This window comes from Ovis aries, chromosome 3 (assembly GCF_016772045.2).
Source record: "Ovis aries strain OAR_USU_Benz2616 breed Rambouillet chromosome 3, ARS-UI_Ramb_v3.0, whole genome shotgun sequence".
Taxonomy (NCBI): Eukaryota; Metazoa; Chordata; class Mammalia; order Artiodactyla; family Bovidae; genus Ovis; species Ovis aries.
The window spans coordinates 5,916,386-5,938,257 of NC_056056.1; the positions used below are offsets into that span (position 1 = coordinate 5,916,386).

General features: G+C 46.6%; 3 protein-coding genes across 4 annotated transcripts in view; all 3 read right to left on the reverse strand.

Moving 5' to 3' along the window:
* The window catches only part of ABL1 (ABL proto-oncogene 1, non-receptor tyrosine kinase), a 138,558-nt gene extending 130,808 nt beyond the window's left edge, over positions 1-7,750 (reverse strand). For both annotated transcript variants that reach the window (XM_042248056.2, XM_027966272.3), the window contains exon 1: positions 6,280-7,750. In XM_042248056.2, coding sequence (XP_042103990.1) covers positions 6,280-6,415 — 136 coding nt within the window. In that variant the 5' untranslated portion in view covers positions 6,416-7,750. The remainder of the gene's footprint in view (positions 1-6,279) is intronic.
* LOC132659370 (uncharacterized) lies at positions 6,834-7,120 on the reverse strand. Its single transcript, XM_060411660.1, has one exon. The coding sequence runs from the start codon at positions 7,118-7,120 to the stop codon at positions 7,022-7,024; it is 99 nt and encodes a 32-aa protein (XP_060267643.1). The 3' UTR covers positions 6,834-7,021.
* Positions 7,751-8,458: 708 nt separating the features above from the next.
* Positions 8,459-20,169, reverse strand: EXOSC2 (exosome component 2). The gene is made up of 9 exons (XM_004005581.6): positions 20,031-20,169; positions 18,301-18,402; positions 16,577-16,622; positions 16,229-16,318; positions 15,328-15,393; positions 14,315-14,383; positions 12,990-13,166; positions 12,462-12,590; positions 8,459-11,955 (listed from the first exon to the last, which is right to left on the reverse strand). Exons 1-9 carry the CDS (start codon positions 20,150-20,152, stop codon positions 11,875-11,877), a joined length of 882 nt encoding a protein of 293 aa, XP_004005630.1. The 5' UTR covers positions 20,153-20,169; the 3' UTR covers positions 8,459-11,874.
* Between the last annotated feature and the right edge of the window lie 1,703 nt (positions 20,170-21,872).

The window sequence follows — 21,872 nt, forward strand, 5'->3', positions numbered from 1 at the left end:
TGACCTAGGGCCCCCATACGCCTTGATTCCCCTCCTGCCTGAAAGCCATTATTTCCATGGCTTGCTCCCTCACCTTCCTCTTTAGGTCTTTATTCAAACCCCACCTTCTCAAAGAGCCTCTCTGGCCACCCTAACTAAAGTCACCCCCTAACATTCCCTGTCCCCTTTTCTGTTATTCAGCTCCTCAGCAACTCTATGTTTTACTTGTTGCTGGTGCTGAGCTCCTTATTGCAAAATTCAGGCTTGAATTGAAGAAAGTAGGAAAACCACTAGACCATTCAGGTATGACCTATGTCAAATCCCTTGTGAGTATACAGTGGAGATAATGAATAGATTCAAGGGATTAGACCTGGTAGACAGAGTGCCTGAAGAAATATGGACAGAGGTTCATAACATTATACAGGAGGCGGTGACCAAAACCATCCCAAAGAGAAAGAAATGCAAGAAGGTGAAATGGCTGTCTGAGGAGACCTTACAAATAGCTGAGAAAAGTGAAAGCGAAAAGGAGAAATGGAATGATACAGTCAACAGAGAACAGCAAGGAGAGACAAGAAAGCCTTCTTAAGTGAACAATGCAAAGAAATAGAGGAAAACAATACAATGGGAAAGACTAGAGACCTCTTCACCGAGAAGGCAATGGCAACCCACTCCAGTACTCTTGCCTGGAAAATCCCACGGATAGGAGAGCCAGGTGGGCTACCATCTATGGGGTCCCACAGAGTCAGACACAACTGAAGCAACTTAGCAGCAGCAGAGATCTCTTCAAGAAAACTGAAGATACAAGGGAACTTTTCACACAAAGATGGCCACAATAAAGGACAGAAATAGCAAAAAACTAACAGAAGCAGAAGAGATTAAGAGGTGGCATTAATACACAGAACTATACAAAAAAGGTCTTAATGATTCTTTTAACCAGATCCAGATAACCACAATGGTATGATCACTCACCTAGAGCCAGACATCCTGGAGTGTGAATTTAAGTGGACCTTAGGAAGCATTACCACGAACAAAGCTAGTGGAGGTGATGGAATTCCAGCTGAGCTATTTCAGATCCTAAAAGAAGATGCTGTTAAAGTGCTGCACTCAATATGCCAACAAATTTGGAAAACTCAGCAATGGCCACAGAACTGGAAAAGGTCAGTTTTCATTCCAATCCCAAAGAAAGCCAATGCCAAAGAATGTTCCAACTATCACACAACTGTGCTCATCTCACATGCTAGCAAGGTAATGCTCAAAATCCTTCAAGCTAGGCTCCAGCAGTATGTGAACCAAGAACTTACAGATGTACAAGCTGAATTTAGAAAAAGGCACAGGAACCAGAGATCAAATTGCCAACATCCACGGGATCATAGAGAAAGCAAGGGAATTCCAGAAAAACATCTACTTCTACTTCATTGACTATGCTAAAGCCTTTGATTGTATGGATCACAACAAACTATGAAAATTCTTAAGAGATGAAAAAAACAACAAGAAATTCGTAGAGATGGGAACACCAGACCACATAAGCTGCTGTCTGAGAAACCTGTATGCAGGTCAAAAAGCAACAGTTAGAACCGGACATGGAACAAAGGACTGGTTCAAAACTGGGAAAGGTTTTGCTGTATACTGTCACTCTGCTTATTTAAGTTATATGCAGAGTACATCATGTGAAATGCTGGGCTGGATGAATCACAAGCTGGAATCAAGACTGCCAAGAGAAGTAGCAACAACCTCAGATATGCAAATAAAACCACTCTAATGACAGAAAGTGATGAGGAACTAAAGAGCCTCTTGATGAGGGTGAAAAAGGAGAGTGAAAAAGCTTGCTTCAAACTCAACATTAAAAAATCAAAGATCATGGCATCTAGTCCCATTACTTCATGAAAAATAGATGGGAAAAAAGTAGAAACAGTGGCAGGTTTTATTTTCTTGGGCTCCAAAATCACTGCAGATGGTGATTGCAGCCATGGAATGAAAAGATGCTTGCTCCTTGGAAGAAAAGCTATGAGAAACCTAGACAGCATATTAAAAAGCAGAGACATCACTTGGTTGACAAGGGTCCATATAGTCAAAACTACGGTTTTTCCAGTAGTCATGTATGGATGTGAGAGTTGGACCAGTAAGAAGGCTGAATGCCAAAGAATTGAAGTTTTTGAATTGTGATGCTAGAGAAGACTCTTGAGAGTCCCTTGGACAGGAAGGAGATCAAACTAGTTAATCCTAAAGGAAATCAACCCTAAATATTCATTGGAAGGACTGATGCTAAAGCTGAAGCTCCAATACTTTGGCCACCTGATGTCAAGAGCTGACTCACTGGAAAGAAAACCCTGATGCTGGCAAAGATTGAGGGCAGGAGCAAAAGGAGGCAACAGAGGATGAGATGGTTGGATGGCATCACTGACTCAATGGACATGAGTTTGGGCAAGCTCCGGGAGATGGTAAAAGGCAAGGAAGCCTGCTATGCTGCAGGCCATGGGGTCACAAAGAGTCAAACACCATTTAGCGACTGAACAATGAACACAACCCCACCAACTAGAATGTAAGTTTGAGGAGGGCAGGGAGGTGCTTTTACCCACTAATGTATCACCAATGACTAAAACACATGGTGTGAGCTCAATAAATATTTGCTGAGAAAAGAAGGACACATTAAAGTAAACAAGTTTACTAGAGAATGCTTTCAATCCTGTTTTACCAACTTTCACAAAAGTGAATTTTTAGTCAAGACACTGAAATTTGGAAGGAACAGAAGGTCCATGAAACAATACCATGGTTTCCTTCCCCCCGTTGCCTGTACATATGGCTAGCCCTTTGACCTGAATAATCTTAGCAAAAAGCTGCCAGCTGCCCATTCCATTCAGGTTCATCACCACCACCACACCACACAACATTATTCTGGGCTTCCAGATTCATGTCTGGTCCAATACTGTATGTAATGGCTGCAAGTTTTTTAATCCAAACTATATGGATATTAGCCAACTCTAGAAAGATCAGCCTGTGAGAGATCAAGAACCATTTGCTCCCCTGGGAAAAGTATACCCAAAGTCTAAAGAAATTCACTTGTCTTCAGTTAAAACATGATCTAGGCAATTTCTTTCATTAAACAATATTTATCACAAAGAATTGACTATTTGGTTGAGATGTCATCAATTTGTTCTTTAGACCCTCCTAATTTGGGTATTACAAAATAGAACAAATTTGTTGTATGAAGTCTGAAACATCACAAATGCAAAGTAAAAAGTGAAAGTTTTCTGCTATTCCACCTAACTCCCAATTCCCTAGAGATTAACAATTATGTCAGTCTAAATGCTTCTATACTTTTTTCTGTACATGAACAAATAAATAGCTAATTTTTGTTTTACAAAAATGGGGCCACACCATGCAGACTGATCCCCCAATTGCTTTTTTCCACTTATCATTACACCGACAGCTTTCCGTGTTGGCATTTACAGTATGCTGGCAATAAACATCCTTATGTGATTTCGTATTTCTGTTTGTTTGCTCACTCCCCTACATGACTTCTTGATAGACTTTCTATAGCAATAGTTTAAAAACTTTTATCTCATGACCTCTTTACACTCTTGAAAACTAAATAGAACCCGAGTGCTTTTATTTATATAGATTATCTCATCAATATTTACTATAGTATAAATTTAAACTGAAAATTTTAAATTATTCATTTGTTCACCTAAAAAAAAACATGTTTATTTTCACTGGGAAATGCCTTGTTTACCCCCATTTGTAGATAACTGTAGATACTGTTCTTTGAAGCTACACCAAACTCAGTAAGTGGTAGTTTCCTAAAGGCTAGTTTTGATACAGAATCTAAAACTCTTATCAATTAATATTTGTATTGTTACATTAAAATTCAATGGTCCATCTTGCCCCTCGAATGAATCTTTTTTACCTGTGCTTGACTTTATAACATCATGTGTTGTCATTTACAAAATATCAGTTCACTGAATCATGCAGGCCTTCCAAATAATGTATTCCATTATAAGATACCAAAATAGTGTGTTTATAAATATTATCACCAATCTCTACTTCACAGGAGCAGATACAAGTTTTCCAAAACCCTAATTGTTGCTGGAAAGCAAAGATGTTTTCATTGACAACAGACACCACCAGCTGTTCTCCTTGAAACACTTTTTAATACATTTTAAAAATCTGAATAACCACAGTTTGTCAGTAAAAATGGTAGTCTATGAAAAAGCAGCAAGTTCGGCTTGAACTAACCACTGCCCAAAGCTCTTCCTAGAGACAAACAGCACACAGAAGTACTTTCCAGTTCCTTCAGTGAAGATTACAAAGATGTATACATAATACTTGAGAACTGATAAAATTAATACTTCTTGCTCTTTCATCAGGAACATCCTTAAGTGAAAACCAAAAAATATACGTATGTATGTATTTTTACTAGTTTACTATGAGTGCGTGGCATGAAGAACACAATGGCTGCTATGGTTAGTTGCCACAACCTTGATTCATGCTTAGAAGCTGCATTACTTTTGCACCATTACTGCGAAAATTGCAAATAATGTCTTGTGTGAGTGCATGCTAAGGTCAGCTCAGTCATATCCAACTCTCTGTGACCCCATGGACTGTAGCCCACCAGGCTCCTCTGTCCATGGTATTCTCCAGGCAAGAATACTTGAATGGGTTGCCATTTCCTTCTCCAGGAGACTTTCCTGACCCAGGGATAGAACCCTCAACTCCTGCATTGCTGGTGCACTCTTTATTGCTCAGCCACCGGGGAAGCCCAACATCTTAGAATTGTGTTTTTGTGAAAAGCTTTCACCTCTGGACCCTCTGAAGGGGTGAAAGGCACACCAAGGGCACTACACTATTCCATGCTAGGACAGCTTCCTAGAAGTGAGATTACTGGGTCACTGCTATGTACATCTTAAATTCAGATATGATTGGTCAAAGCTCTCCAAAATGTCTGTACCAGTTTTCACTGGGGGTGGCAGAGGATGAGATGGCTGGATGGCACTACTGGCTCAGTGGACATAAATATGAACAAACTCCGGGAGGCAGTGAAGCACAGGGAAGCCTTGCAAGCTGCAGTCTATGGAGAAAGTCGGACGTGACTCAGAGACTGAACAATTTTCACTACCTAAGGTTGCACGATCATCACTGGTTGAAATGCAAATAATTCACTTACAAATCTTGATCGTGGGAAGTACCATAATACGCTATTTACCTGTCTAAAACCAATGCTAAAATACAACTCGTGTTTCAAGGCAAAAGTAAAATCCAAGTACCCAGATTATTTAGAAAATCAAACCTCAACTGTCAAATACAAGTTCACTGAATAGAAAACTTTGTTTATTGCAGTCACAGGTTGTTAAGGGTATTTGTGACTGAATTTCAAAGTATATGCTACTTGCACACGTCTTCCATTTGCTTACAGAGGGTGGGTGGGCTTGACTGATACTTAAATAAGTACTAGGTCTGAAAAATGTCAGGCTGTGACAGTACAAACAGGATACTAATTAATTGGTGCGTGGCTGGCCCCTGGCACAGACATCGGTCTAAGCTGATCCTTAGCGTTAAAATTTCACGCAGAATTACTGGACGTGACCAGAATAATATGTACTGTCAGCACTCAAATGCCAGTGGTGTTCATAAAAATGTCAAAGACAACCTTTCTTGCCCCAAGAAAGGAGGAAAAAGCTCCATTCTGAGGATAGGACTACTCCCCGTCTCAGGTGAAACCACTGAAAGCTGGGGCTCCTCAGTTCACAAGGAATGTGGCCTCCCTTCAGCTGTTTCCACACAGCTCCAAAGTGAGGATTTTCAAGTTCTACTTATGACTGAAAAGATCAAGGTTATTAGTGTCAACTAGGGCCTGTGGTTTTCAGCTCTGGCGAGTGCACAAACCCCTTTGAGGATAAGATTGAAAGCTCCCCACAGATAAAGCAGTGAAGGATCCATGTACCTCAGAGGAAGGAAGAGCCCAGGCCGTAGGTCAGAGCAGAATCATGGACTATGGATCCTGAGAAATCCCCTAAGTCCAACCTTCTCAGGAAGCTGGAATAGTAAAATGGCTTGTCCAAGGTCAACGGTGAATTAGATAGGGAATCAGGCAAGAAATAAGCAGTAAGACTTCGAATAAAGCCATCCAGTGTCATCAAGTAACTTTTTCTTATACAAAGAAAGTTCCACCGGAGATTAAAAGATACCTAGAGGAACTGAAGTTTTAAGTAGAACTGGAAGGAACCAACACAAGCCCTGTGGTTCCAAAGTTCCTTACGCATGGCAAAGCGGAAAATAGGACCAGAAATCTTGAAGAGCACTCACCGTGTTCCACAAACACATTGCAGTGTGGACCCCCGTGCCTCGATGATTCCTTCTTGCCTGCTCCTTTGATAAAGTGCAGGGCAGGCAGACTTGGCCTCCTTTGGTCCCCAAGAACTTTTCCAGGCTGCTGCCCCATAAAGCAAGGATAGGCACCCCTTTCCAGAAGAGGGTTCAAGATCTTTCAGAATGATCAGTGAGCTGAGAAGGAAACGGTCTTTACGTGGGATTTCACATTCACCGCATCTCCACCAGTCAGTAACTGAGGTCAATCACAAGACATCTTCCACAATAAAAGGAAGTGAAGATTTTAGGTTGACGTGTGCAAACAGGAGTTCCGATTATATTCGCAGTTTATCAACTCGAAGTAATGTAACTGCAGTGCGACCTCAAAGTTCCTGGATTTCAAGTGTCTTTTACTGGCTAAGTTTCCTCCCTTTCAAGGAGAAAAACCTAAAGAGAAATATTCACAGGGGATGCTGTACAACGGTCAGTGAGGCTAAAGTCGTGTCGATTTCCACACATCGAGGAAACGTGGATCGGTCTTTGAATGCTCCTCCAGAACTTTTCCTGGGGAAGTCACCCACCCCCTATCTTGGTGTCTCCATCTTCCAACAAATTTCCTGCCACACTAGCTGCCGCTCCTGCTTTTTCTCTACTCTGCTCTCCGGAAAAGGACACGGGTCACCCCGACTTCAGCGGGAGCTGGCCCTCTGACGAGAAGGAATGCATGGCCAGCAACTTTTTAAGTCCGCTTTTTAAAAGGCCTGTGAAACCAGTCCAGGCTTTTCCTCTGCATTAAAGTTTCTGGCTGGGCTGAGGCTGAGGGGGCCGTAGGTGACATTGGAAGAAGTCAGGGCATTACAGGCTCACGGGAGCAACGTTGGGGGGCTGGGGAGGGGAGGCCACTTGACAGCAGGGAAGGGATTTGAATGAGGGGGGCGCTCCGAGGCCAAACTTGAGGCCGGGATTCGGAGTTAAGGGGCGGCTCGGGGGTAAAGAGGGAGGCTGCCGGGGCGGGGGGCACGGGCGGCTTACTCCGGGGGCGACGCTCCTCCAAGCCTCAGGAAACGGGGTGTCCCCAGGTCTGGGGAAAGAGACCACAACCCCAGGGTCCCAGAGCCGGGATGGAGCTGATACGGGACGACGGGCTCTCGCGGCCCCGAAGGCGGGTAGAGGATAGAACCGGGAGGAGGCCCGGCGGCCTCAGCTGCCCCGAGCCTGGGGGGGGAGTCTCTGTCCGAGACACCCCCCTCCCCCGGGCCCGGACGTGGCTAGGGCCGCCGCTGCCAGGCAGTCACATCCCCCGGGCTCCGTCGCAAGACCCGGCCTCCCCGCCCAAGTAGGGGCCGTGGACAACGCAAGGCGGGCTCCTCAGCTGCAGGACCCAGGAACCGGTTCCGGCTCCGGCGCTGCTCAGGGACGGTCACCGACCCCCGCGGCCGCCATGATGGATTACTAGCCGCTCCACAACGAGGCCAGGCCCCGCCCCGGCCCCGCCTCCCGATGACGTCCGGTGCGCGCTTCGCGTGGGGACCGGGACCCTCCAGACACCGCTTTCGGAGACGCTGCGGCTTCTTTCGGCTCTGGTCCCCCTGCCCTGCAGGGCCTGGCCCCGTACGATCTGTTAAATGTGGTTCTCTAGAGGGGCAAGAGGAGTGGTAAGGAAGCTCCCGCCTCCCCTGCACTGCCATTGGTCCCCGAGAATCCGGGTCAGCTCCCTCTCCTGCATCCCATTGGCCGACGGGGCTAGAGCTCCCAGCCAACCACTTTCGGCGTAGCCCGTGGGGCAGGCCGGGATTTGTGGTCCTACGGCGCCCCCGCCCCCGCCCGCGCTCGCCCGAGCCTGGCCTTTTGCTCCCGGCTCCTGAGCGTCGGTCCCGCCCTCCTGGGAGCCGGTGGACTCTAGCCGGCCTCGCACGGTGCTGGCCAATGTCTCCCTGAGCGGGTTGGTAAGGCCGGCGAGGAACCAAAGCAAGGGGAAAACTGCGGATTGGATTTCCCCAAAACCGGAGTTGGATCGCTTCTTTGAGCTTCTTTAGGAGAGAGAATTTAGTTCGCTCCAGGAAACCGACGTTATTTGGTGCCTCCACTGCCGCCCCTCACCCCGAACTTCCACCTTGACTCCAAGCAGCATAAATATTAGAACGAGCGAAAAATAAACAACTGGAGAGCATCGACATATTGCTAACGAATTGTTTCTTTGGAGTATCAGGGAGCCCACTCATTAATAGCATTTTAAGAACCTTTCGGAGGCATCGCATAAACATAGGTGTTTGAGTGAGAAAGAATCTTTAAACTGTCCACTGATGTATGTCAACTTCTCAAGAAAACTGGAGGTGGGGGGGAACAGCAGAAAAAGATTACAATATCTAATTTCAGGGGTGTACACATAGTCACATGAAAACATGTTAGCCGAAACTGCTGAGTTTACAGAACTAGCTAATGACCCGTGCAACCGGATCCACACATGCCATAACCCATTTTTATGCAACTAAAATGTACCCTCCTGGTCCCCTTCTTCACTCTCCAAGTCTCCCCAGAGCAATGCACCTGCCAGGATATACCCATCTCTAAGGGAATCCACTCATCACACCTAATCTACACTATGGTCTTCCGCTCTTCATAAACCATATTCTCATTTAATCCTTACTGTATTGTAGCCCAGTAACACAAGTAATGTTATCCCCTGTATACAGATGAGAAAACCAAGATGTGAGTTACTCAAGGTCACTGGCCTAGTCATGTGACAATTTGAGCCCAGATTGATACTACTCCAAAGCCTTGAATTTTCTCTTGTACCATTCAATATCAAGTAACTGTTGATCTAATGTTAGTTGATATTTTAGAAATTGCTACTGATAGTAGGGGAAAACCAGTAGCATTATAGGTGTTGCATGCTCAGTTGTGTATTTTAGAAATATTTCTGCTGGATTGGGAAATGGTGCTGATTTTATAGATACTGGCTTGTAAACATAGAGTTCCCTGGAGTTACTGAATGTGAAGCGAATTCAGAAGCAGAATTTAGATGTTAACTGGGTTAGCTTTGCTCTGTCACTGAGTAGTCTGGCTGATGAACGTCATCCTGGCTTATAGATCAGTCTTCAAGCATCAACGCCCTGTTCCCTCTATTTACCCATCATCTTATCTTTACCATCACCCTTTCTCTTTGAAGATTTCACTTTTTATTCCTTTTCACGCTTTCATCATTTCCTACGCATCTTCATTCTTCACTCTCTAGCTTAAAATTGACCAATCAAATCAGAACTCTAACCCACACTTCTTGAACTAATAAATCATTCATAAGCATTATTCAGCCCGTGTGCCAAGCACTGTCCTAGGTGCTGGGATACAAATGAAGCGCAGGGGTGGAAGGACTCATCCTTGTCTCCCACAGCAGACATGGGAGGGACAGGCAGTGTACAAAATGAGTAACAATCCAAAGTGTAGGTCTCAATGCTGGAAATGACATTTCTGGACCCCATATCCTTTCACTATCAGTCCAACCCCTTCTCTCAAGGGTTGCTTTATGATTCATCCAAAGAACTTAAGCCTACTGATCCATAGTTGCTAATGAGCTTTAATGAAGTCACTTTAATTATCTGAATGGCTTTCATTTATAAACGAGTCATATCAAACTTTACAAGGTTATCATGAGAATCAAATAGGACTTTATTTCCCATAAATATTGAGACTAACTATGCTTTAGAGGCCAGCAGCACTTGATTTAAAGGTTTATCCCTCCTCACAATTTACTTCCTGCTATTTTCTAGTTTTAGGTGAACCCCCAAGCCAGACTATAATATTTTTTTCCAGAGATGCACTGTGTAACACTGTAGAATGATATTCTTAAGGACTTAAAACTAGAATCCAGAGCCCAGCAAATGCCTGACAGAAGTAAATAAATGTTGCCAAATTTGAATAAATCCCTTTAAGCTCATATATTCCACTAAGAATGACGTAGTTCAGCCTAATTTTGTGCTCACGCTTATAAAGCAAAGCAACCTACACAGTGCTAGAGGAATTCAGAACCGGTGTAAAAACTTCAGCTTTATTTAAAAAAAAAAACAAAAAAACTTACTGAAATTATGCTTAACAAGGGCACCCTCTAGTGGGCCACAAGAAAAGTACCACTTAGTAGGTAATCACTATTCAGGATATACTGAGTGAACATTACAGGCTGGCAGCTTGGCAGACCAAGTGAGAAGGGCAAACATTCAACAAACCCACTTATAGCCCTGATCAAAACCAACCCAAACCAGGCATGCAGGCTCCCCTCCTTCCCCATTCCCTTCCCTTCAGGGACATACAACCTAGAACATGATCTCAAAAACAGGGAGCAAACCTACATTTGCAACATAGCCTGGGCAACACTCAGTTGACTGCAAACTCCTCAAAACAGGAGACAGACTGAATATTATAAAGACGTACAATTTAACAAAAAAGAGCTGAGCTATGTTTCAAAACTGTCATATGCTCCAAATCACTACTGAAACTGTCCTAGGGTTAAATTGTACTAGGTGTTCTGGGTTTAAATTTAAGGGCCTCTGTCAGAAGAATTTCTGTCTCCCAAGTCATCCTTCACCTGTATTTAACTCCCAAGTATTACACAGAATACAAGAACAGAAACAGTGATGCCACATACATAAATTAAAAAAAAAAAAACCAAACAGCTCACCAAATAGCACTCTCATATACTGACTTTAAAAGAACTGTTTACCCCAAACCCAAATCAGGGCACCATGTTTAGAAAGTCATTTGAAAAATACACAGGAATTCTAGCCATTCTCAGTTACACAGAACTTCAGTATCTAGTTTTTACCTTTCAACCCTGAATTATTCAAAATCAAATGCATTGCTGCTTCAGTTATAGGAGGAAAACCTTTTCTTTTTCCATCTCCACTTTTTTACTTTGTTTTCACGTTTATCAGAGCACCCAAAACATTCATTCTCTCTCTCAATTATTCAGCTTCTTACAGATCATCCTCAAAGGCAGAACAGATTAAGGCAGCCTGGCGGGGATGTACTTACATCTGTCACTAGGAGGAACATGTAACAGGAAATGAGAACCAACCAAGCAAAAGGCTCCCCGGTCGCTGTGTCCTTCCACTGACTCTTGGGCTCATTTTACCAAGCTACAGTCTTCAGTGTCATTCTCGAGATGCAGAGGAGGTGAGAATGGAGGCCAAAACTGACAACTGGGGGGATCAGGGAGGCTATGTTTTATATAGGGGCAATTTCATGGGGCACTGTGCCTGGTGAGTTGACAGTGACTACAAGACAAAAGATTCCCCGTATGATTCCAGGATAGGAGTCTATTCGGCTGGAACTCGGAATGCTTTTAAGGGTCTGAAACTACCCATAGCACCCGAAGTCTGTGGGCAACTCAAGGGGTTGGCAGCAGTAATCACATTCCCCCTCGCTTTGCCTTAAAACAGGAGAAAGCAGGTCTTCAAGGTAGAGGCAGCCTGATGTAGGTCCAGTGATGAATTTCCCGGTTCTTCACTGAGCTGCATGCAGGGACTGCCAATCAGATTCTCCACTTTCAAGGACTGCTCTGCTTGGGTCCACACAGTCCTGGCCTTGAGATGCTTCTTCTTACCCCTCCTGTTCCAAAAGCCTCTGGCGTGTTTCCATCACAATTTCCTCCATTATTTCTGGCTTTAAGATGTCTTTGATCTGAAAAAGAAAAGACAAAAGGTAATTTGTTCAGTCAGTAAGCACACCATCAAGCCAACCCAAATGTAGAAACCAAGCCTGGCTAACACGAGCCTTCCATTTTCCTTTCGTTTATCAGAGGCTACATATTGCAAGGAAGGATCTGCTAGAACTAGCTTAACAAATCAGCAAGGTTCTCTGGGATATAGCTAACAAGAACAACAATGCTATTACTCCAGCATTCCCTAGAAAGGCAGCTAAAACTGGGATGGCCAAGATGAAGTCCAGGGGGTCGCTGTCATAAACCAGCCCCACCTGGCACCTCCAACTGCCCACAAACCCTCACATGGATATCAGACATTGAGAATATTATTAGCATCTCGGGGAAAGCTCTACCAGCCAACAAGGGAGTCCACCAGGTGAGTTCATATTGGTGGGCATGGTGAAGGGACGTGGGGGGCCACGGAGCGGATGACACGGCACGCCTGCTCACACAACAGCGAGAAGGGGAGCCCTAGGTGGCATACCTGATGCGGAAGGGATGCTTCATAGCAGTACAGGATGCTGGTATCATAGAGCATCATCCTCTGAGTTGCCAGTGAGACGATGCAGTTCCGGAGCCGGGAGATCACCTCTCGATCGGCGAGGGAGACCGGCTAGCAGGGGAGGCAAACAGAATCAAGACCAGAATGAGTGAATGGTTACAGCAGATCACAGGAACCACGTACAACTGAGGCGGGATCACTCTGGGACTCCAAACCAAGCAAACTGCTGACTCCAGGGAAGATGAAAAAGGATGGCTCCCCAGTGGCTTTTTGGCTGTTACCCTGCAACTGCCATCTGGGCCAGCAGAGATCAAAGTCACTGATTTCATCTCTCCAGAACAAGAGAGGGCAGCACGATGTTTTGAGCAGACTTCAGTGGAAATGCAAACCAGCTCAAACTACAGCCACGCAGCAGGGAGAGACGGGGAGCGCCCCCACCTGCCGCAGAAGCACAGTACCCACTCAGTGCCTCTGCATCCAACAGGGCAACGGCGGGCGGCGTGTGCTCACCTCCAGGTTTGCGATGAAACCCCCTGCGTCGTCTTCTTTGTGCTCGGGGGTTGGGTAGACCCAGATGAAGCCGTTGTTGCCCAGGATCACTGAGGCACCGCACGGCAGGTCATGGAAGTGGGTCTTCTGCCGTTTCACCAGGGAGGGGGAGACCTGAACCAAAACGCCCTGACCTAGCTAAAAAAAAATATATTGTACATTAAGTCACTAGGATCACCAGTGAGGCGACTATGAAGCAGAGTACAGACTGTGTCCTAGGGAGGCTGGAATCGGGGTCCTTGCTGGTGATAACTGGCATGAACGCGCATGCACAGTAGAGAGAGACACCTTCCGGAGGCAGGTGTCACTTACACACCCAACAGAAGGCGACTCTCACACTCTCCTCCACCATTTATTCTCCTTTGCAAGCGTCATCATGCTCTGATCCAGGGCTGGTGTGACGGCTGAGAGAAGGTGGAGCCAATGAAGATGCGGGCTTGAGCCTCTTGAGGGCCAAGGAGCACTGCCCTGTTCCCCTTGACCCCAACCGCCTGGCCTGCCCACAAGACATGCCACTGGAGAAGGGGACTGGCCTAGGGCTGGGCACAAATACATCCCCGGTCCTGGCAGGTGAGCTCAAGGCCCACATCCCGCAGATGGCGCGTCTGCTACAGGCCTCGGGCCCACAAAGGTCAGCACAGGCAGTGAGCCTGTCTCTCCTGATTCAAGGGTGAGGGCATGGCTGGCTGCAGCCACTCCACTGACCAGCGAGGTTTCTTTTCCACTCAGAAAATGAGAAAGTTCACCCAAAGCCAAGACTAATGAGTCATCATTTGTTTGGGAAAACATGCTGTCATTAAAAAAAATAAATAGCCTCCATAATTTCTTGTCACCTTATAGCAAGAAAAGCAACAAAATTTCCTTCAGAGGCTCAAGTGACAAACCCATCTTTCTTAACAATAATATCCATTTTCTTGATTGGATGTTTGTCCAAGGGCCGGGGGCCATCGAGTTTCATCAGTCCATGAGCTCCGTTGTCTGCAACTCAGGACCGAGGCCGTGCAAAGCCACCGCACCCCTTGGGAGAGAGTGAGACAGCCGCTGGGCCAGGCCCAAGGGTCATAGGGGCTCTTGTGCCAGAACAATCTACCCCGCAGAAAAAGGGTGAGTGTTGTCGTGCTTTACGATGCTACCAGCCCTCAACCGCGTGAGTCAGCATGTGCAATGCCAGCCTGTTAGCACTTAACTTCCAGGTGCTTTAGGCCAGAATGCCAGAGACAGCTGGAGACCGGGAAACGGATTTGAAGTCTCACTTATCCAGTGAGAACACCCAGAGACCAACTTACTTTTCCATATTTGAGACTCCTCGTGTGCAGAGAGACGGCTCCATCAGAGAACACTGCCTGGACCTCAGCCTGGTCGGTGATGAAGGAACAAACACTTTCTCATCACCCATGTCCCTGGTTCCCCCTCCATCCTCGCGTCTGTCCACCAGTCCCGCCTGCAGCTGTAGATGGACTCGGAGGTCACACTGCTGTGACCTAACCTCTCCCCCTCGGCTGTCATGAATATCCGGACATGAACACCACCTTTTCTCGTTCCTGGGATAAAAGTTAACATCACCAGGAAACTTTGAGCTGGCTTCAAGCATGAGCCACCACAAGTTACAAGACCCAAAAACCCGACTGAGCAGCAGCAGGTCTGAACAAGAGCTGCAGGGTAGCCTGGGCTGAGGAGATGGGGCGGGGAGGGATAAATGAGGCATCGTGGAGTAACATATACACACTGCTATGCATAAACAGATAAACAAGAACCTACTGTCTAGCACAGTAACTCTACTCAATATTTTGTAATAACACATATAGGAAAATGCTGTGAAAAAGATTACATATTCTCATATGTGTGTGTGTATAACTGATTCACTCTGCTATACACATAAAACTAATTGTGAGCATGCGCGCTCAGTCACTCAGTCGTGTCTGACTCTTCGCAACCGCCTGGACTGTAGCCCACCAGGTTCCTCTGTCCCTAAGATTCTCCAGGCAAGAATACTGGAGTGGGTAGCCATTGCCTTCTCCAGGGGATCTTCCCAACCCAAGGACTGAACTGAATCCCGGTCTCTTACGTCTCCTACATTAGCAGGTAAGTTCTTTACCACTAGCACCACCTGGGAAGCTCCCAAAACTAACTATACCTCAAATTTTTTTTTAATGTAAAAAGAAAAGCAAGAGACAGGCTGCAGCAGAGGCCTTGGCTCTTGGTCGAGGCCAGGATTACCATTTTCTCCTGTGAGAGACCGACAATCTAAGCCCCATTCCCCAGCCAACATGAAGATGCTGGAATGCAAGGTGAAGGATACACTGATAAGGTCCCCTTCCTGTAAGAAACCTCTCATTGCCAGCTCGTCTTCTGCAGATCTTCGCCTCTGAAACACACAGGAAGGCCACGTTAGGGAGTCTGACCCTGAACCGTGCGGCCCACCACGCTCCACTAGGACTGGCTACCTCCTGCTTAACTGTATCTTTGCTCACACGTTTCCGTTTATCTCAGATTCCTGAATTCATTGTTAAAATTCTAGCCTTCCTTCAAGGATAGGATCAACTTCCACCGTTCATTTTCCCTATAAGCTTCTCGCGGGGAATTTAATCATGTCTTTTGTACAATCGCACACTTGTTTACTCTTGGACTGCAGGGTATTTAGACCAGTTATCTCATAGTCCCTGCTAGTCTAAGCTCTTTCAGGAACTGAATCATGCCTCCTGGATCTTGGCATTCTCCAGCCAGCCAAGCACCACGAGCCTCTCTGTAAATAGATGCTCGCCTGAAGATAAGGCTGAAGCATGGCATTTTACAAAAGGAAGCAGCTTAGGTAACTGCGGTTGTCTGGAATAATCAAATGCCATTCGATTCATGTAAAGCTGATTTGTAAACACAGTTTTCAAGCAAGACCTTCACTGAACAAAACTGATACACCCAGAAAAGGAAAACTATTAGCACCAAGCATCTGAGAGGGCGTCTCTCAACTCTCCTTTGGGATTTCCCCACAGACATCCCAGATTTTACCACATACCAACTGCTGCCTGAGTTGGGAGGCGTGGGCCAAGTGAAAAGCCTACGTGTACATCCAGACAGCAAAATTCACAGCAGACAAACAGGAGTACAAGTGGCAACCTCAGTATAAAGCAAAGTTCTCTGGTGGAGCAAGGGATCCCAGCACTCTCACCAGCAAGCTATACATAGTCCTAGCTGGAGATCCTTACCAGCTCTCCTCCGGGAAGGTTCATGGATGAGAGAAGCAAGACTGAATCCAGCCTGGAGTTGGTCTCCACTTTCCACCTCTTCTGCTGAACCTACAAAACAAAGGAACCCCACACCTGGACACATACTCCAGAGGCCAGAGCTCACACTGCAAATGAACAATAACCCCTGATGGGACAAACCACTTACATCAAACTGTTCACAAACAAACTGTTTACATCAAAGGTCACGTAAGAGCCAAACACAATGAATCCTTCTTTCGTGTAACTGCATGTAATAGGACGACTATCTCATCCATTAGATCACCAGCTCACTTTTACTTTGTAAAAACCAATCTGATAAGACTTTACCTCTGTGATTCTCCCCACTACAATGTCTCCCACTTCACCATTATATCTGAAAGAAAAAGCAGAAGGTCCTCCATCAGTGAAAAGCCTCCATGACAAGACCGAGTACCATTTGCGATTTCAGTTAAACAGCACGCAGGCCTGGATCAGGCACCACATTTGGTAAGCTCACATAACCATGCTGTTCGAACTTAAGTTTCAGGAACTGACAACTTCCAACATTCCTATGCATATAAAGTCCCCATCAACTATTCTTATACCATTTATTGCAAGGAGTTCATTAAGTCTGAAACGCCTTATTTTGTTAACTGCATGAAAAATGGATATGCAAGGGATATTTTCTGGTGGGCTCTGGAACACAGACGAGTTCCACATCAGCCAGAGGAGGAGAAAGGAAAGTGAGGCAGGTACCTCCCAAACCGGTCTACTCACGTCTCCCTCAGCCACTGGCTGCATGTCTCGGATCCCTTTCCTAATTCCTCCTCCCAACTCTAATGATGAATTAGAGCCTCCACTCTGAAGGCTAAGTCCTTGGGCCTCTTCTCTTTCCAGCCCACACTCACTTGGTGAGCTTACCCAAGTTGATGGCTTTAAATGCCACCGATGAGTCCACCATTCCCCTGAATTCAGGCTCTAGCTCTAGTCAACCACTGGCTACCCAGCACCTTCACTTACGTGCCTAACAGGAATCTGCGTAAGTTAGAAACCTCAAACAAAGCTTTCTAGCAGCCCCTTCAATTCCACTATAGCAAATGGATCCTCTCCCAACTGTCACCGGCCCAGGAAATAGCAACTCCACCCCTCCGGTTGCTCAAGCCACAGTCCTTGGAGTCTTTGGAGGAACCGTGTGTATCTCCCTCCTCCCCTCTCTCTCCTGCTCCAGGACAGGTCCAGCAGCAGATTCTAAGACCTCTACCTTACCAATGTAGGCAGAAAATAAAAAGCACCCCAAAGGAAGAAATAAAACGATCTCTTCTCACAGACATAGTCCTACGTGTAGAAAAGCCCACATACAAAATCCTACAGCTTTTCACAGTAAATACACGCAGAACACGAAATACACGCAGAACTGATCACTATTCCCCACTTCTATGGCTATCACCTTAGTCCAAGCCACCACCAACCGAGATGATGAGAACAGAGCAGGAATCTGGCTCCCTAACCCTGCCCCACCCCCGCCCCCAACAGCAGCCAGAGTGACTCCATTAAAACAGAGGGCGGCGGATCAGGTCCTTCTGCTCCAGGGCCTTCCTAGACCGCACAGAGTGGAAGTCAGAAACGTTTATCGTGGCTGCAGGGCATGCAGACTGCCTACCTCACCTCTCTGCATCTGCTCCTACTACTCGCCTGCTCACTCTGTTCCAACCCCACTGGCTCATGTTCTGGGGCTAACCTTTACTGAGCCCTCAAGGCAGACGGCTCTCTGTGTAAAGTACTTTATACACACTATTTCGGTGAATTCCAAGGAAAATCCTACCCAGGAGGTCAGGCAAGGTCTCATTTTGCAGGAGAGGGAACCCAAGTTTGAAGAGGTCAGATATCGTAGGGAAACCTTTGAAGCCTACCCTTACCTACAGTCATCTCTACCCTTCCTCCAGTCATGTTCCCGAAATCCCAGCCCTACAGAACGACAGGGCAGGCAGGGCTGGGGGTAGGGGGTGTGTCATGGCAGAAAAGACCTGGCTGTGCAACTCAGATGCCACAAAATACACACCTTTTGCTCTCACCTGGTTTTCAAAGCTTTTACACAGATCAACTTGTTTACTCTCTCCACAGAGCCAGCCACAGATGCAATGAGCTTCTCTTCCCCCATGTAGGTTCCATGGCCCCTGTTGCAACAGGAAGATACAAAGGATACCAGGGTAATATTTGAGGTGACCTCTAGCAGCCAGAACAATGTGTTCCTCAAATCTGATTCCTCCTGCCTCAAAGACAGGCTTTTCTGCTGGCTGCCACCTCTGCCTAAACACTCCTTCTTTAGAGTCCTACGTGGCCATCTCTTGCACTGTACTCAAGTCGACTCAAATGGCATTTTTCCACCAGGCCTTCCTCAACTCTCCCATTTGTAATAGTCACCCGCCCTGCGGCTGCCATCCCCACCATATTTCCAACTTATGCTCCACTTACCCTGCCTCACTTCTTTATTCTTTTCTACTGCATTTACCAGCAAATATTCTAAATAACTTGTTTGTTGTGCTTATTTCTCATCTGTCTGTCTCAGAACATAAAGTCCACCAGGACAGAGATTTCCTCTTTGTTCAGTTTATACCCCAACCACAAATAATATTTATGGACTGCATGAATAAAGGACTGAATCTTAAGATTTCCTGGGAACCAATAATCCCAAACTAAGAGGTTAAAGGGCAATGGAATAAACGCTGTACCTCTCTCATATGCATATGGGGGGAGGGCAGAGGCTGCCTGAGGTATGAGTAGTGTTGACCACTGTGATGGTGATAGAATGGTGAGTCTTACTTTTTTTCATAATCATTACCCCTCATGTAATCCTTCCCTGGTGGCTCAGACAGTAAAGAACCTGCCTGCAATGCCAGAGACCTGGGTTGGATCCCTGGGTGGTGAAGATCCCTGGAGAAGGGAATGCAACCCACTCCAGTATTCTAGCCTGGAGAATTCTATGGACAGAGGAATCTAGCGGGCTACAGTTCACCGGGTGGTAAAGGGTCGGACATGACTGAGGGACTAACTCTTCCACACTTTCACTTTCATGGAATCCTCACCATTCTCTGGAATAGTTATTTTACAGACGAGGAAACTGACCTCGGAGAGGTGATACAGCTAATATTGTGACGGCAGCAGGACCGGAACCCCAGCTGCCCTTAAGCTGGAGCCTGCCCTCAGACTCAAAGTTACCTATTCTGGTGCATGTAACATAATATATTTGCATGCCCCCTAAGCCCAAAATGGCAACCCACTCCAGTATTCTTGCCTGGAAAATACCATTGACGGAGGAGCCCGGTAGGCTACAGTCCATGCGGTCGCAAAGAGTCGGACACGACTGAGCGACTTCACTTTCTTTAAGCCCAAGCAATGGCTCGTTCCAAAACCGTGCCCCTGGCTAGGAGACGGAATGCTGAGGGCTAAGTGGAAGAAGTCAAAAACGCCCACCATCCCTTCCGCCGAAACCTGTGAGGAGGCCCTAGCTGCAGGTTCAACGAGGAAGGCCTCAGAATCGGGGCCTGAGGCACAGGACCCACGAGTCACAGCTACCAGTGATCGGGACAGGAAGGTTTCGGGGGAGCTGAGGCAGCTACAGACGGGGACATACAAGAAGCAGGAAGTAGGAAGTCCGAAGCCTCGAAAACGAGGCAACTGAGATGCTCCCAGATGCGCCCCGGGTACCGCGAGCACTTAGATGCAGAACACAGGCCCAGGTTTGATGCGGAAAGAGAGCAATGCAGCCGCCCCTGCCGCCCAGTGTCCCCACAACCCCACGTACCGCATGAAGCCTGTGTCCGTGGTGATCGTGTCCCCTGGCACCACTAGGTGCTTTTTACTCTCGCGGCCCAGGCTCTCGCTAAGAGGCTTCCGAGCGACGGGAAGCCTCATCTCCAACGCCATCTTGGCGCCAATAACTCGCGCAGGCGCAGCCCCACTCGGAGTCACGCTTTCCGTCTCCGCAATTTCCAGCCGTCGCTCATAGGGGCGGGGCCTCAGAACAGCCGCCAACGGGAACTCACGGTCTGGCCTCCATGTTGGCTACTGGCAACCATTAGGTTAACACGAAGGGAAGGAAGGAGTCAAGTTGCCATTTTTACTATTGGCAAGGCTGCTCTTGTCAAATAATAAAATCTCAGGTTGCATAGCGTTCGACTTTTCAGCAAAACTCTTGTGCTCATCTCACTTACTGTTTTCCAGGGTTATAAATAATTGTGAAGTGGGCCTCTGAGTTTCCTTCCAATTCAAAGCTGCTGAAATCTCTCTTCTTTGGTATGCGATTGACCAGGAGGATCAAGAGGAGAAAACACTATTTGGACAGAGGAAAGAGTCTCTTTTCGTACTGTTACTAGTAGCCCCTGTATTCTACATTACTGTCACTTCGTGAGTGCTAGTTCAGCACCAACCATCATCTACACCCCCAAACAGTGCTGCAGGTGCTGTTTCCATTCTTTCTTAAGCGAGCTGATTTCCCTGGTATTTCTTTTGGAAAAAGCAAGAAGCCGTCTAAGAACACATTTAAATCTTGCCAAGCGGGTATGTTTTGTCAGGGAGGACAAATGGACACAATACAAAGATTTTCGCGTACATTTACTCACACAGTGAAATGAGCCAGGAGCTGTCCTAAGGGTTCAGTGATGAACAGATGGAAGGATATGTGGTTTTATCTAGGCGTCAGGAGTATTTCGCTTGTCCCTCTCCCCAGGTGCTACCCTCTCCCTCACCCTTGGCCCTGCATGCTTTATAGCATTCGCAACAGACTTAGTTTCAACCTCAGGGAATTGGAGGTGATAATTCTTCATGCAGGCTTCCCAGGTAGCGCTAGTGGTAAAGAACCTGCCTGCCAATGCAGGAAACATAAGAGACACGAGTTCAATCCCTGGGTCGGAAAGATCCCCTGGAGGAGGGTACGGCAACCCACTTCAGTATTCTTGCCTGGAGAATCCCATGGACAGAGGGGCCTGGTGGGCTATGGTCTGTGGAGTCTCAGAGTCGGGAGTCGCAGAGTCAGGCAAGACTAAAGTGACTTAGCACAGCACAGCCCAGTACAGGGATTCTAAATAGGATGAAATAAAATAACTTGCATCAGCACCACTCACTGAGACCAGTAAATTAAGTCTGTTTTCTCCTGAAGACCCATCAGACCAATAGCCTGGTAAATCTTCAAAAGGATAGCATTTCTTTCACCTAAGCGTGGCTCACAACTACATTTGTCTAGAAAGCCAACCCTGTAAGGTAGTCAGTTATATAGATTCTAATTGCTCACAGGTCATCAGTAAGTGGACAGCCAGACACTTGCCCTCCTCCTTGCCTGGAGAAGGGGCTCAGTTCAGTTCAGTTCAGTCGCTCAGTCATGTCTGACTCTTTGTGACCCCATGGACTTCAGCATGCCAAGCCTCCCTGTCCATCACTATCTCCTGGAGTTTATTCAACCTCATCTCCATTGAGTCGGTGATGCCATCCAACCATCTCATAAGACAGAGGACAGAGGAGAAGGGGCTAGAGCCAAGAAAAGTATGAGAAAGGGTGCATCCGTTGAGTCTGCTCTCGACCAGAAGAGGGCAGTGGTGTCCTTTGAAGCAGTATAGCTCAGTCAGGCTGCCAGGCCTGGGAATGCTCCTAG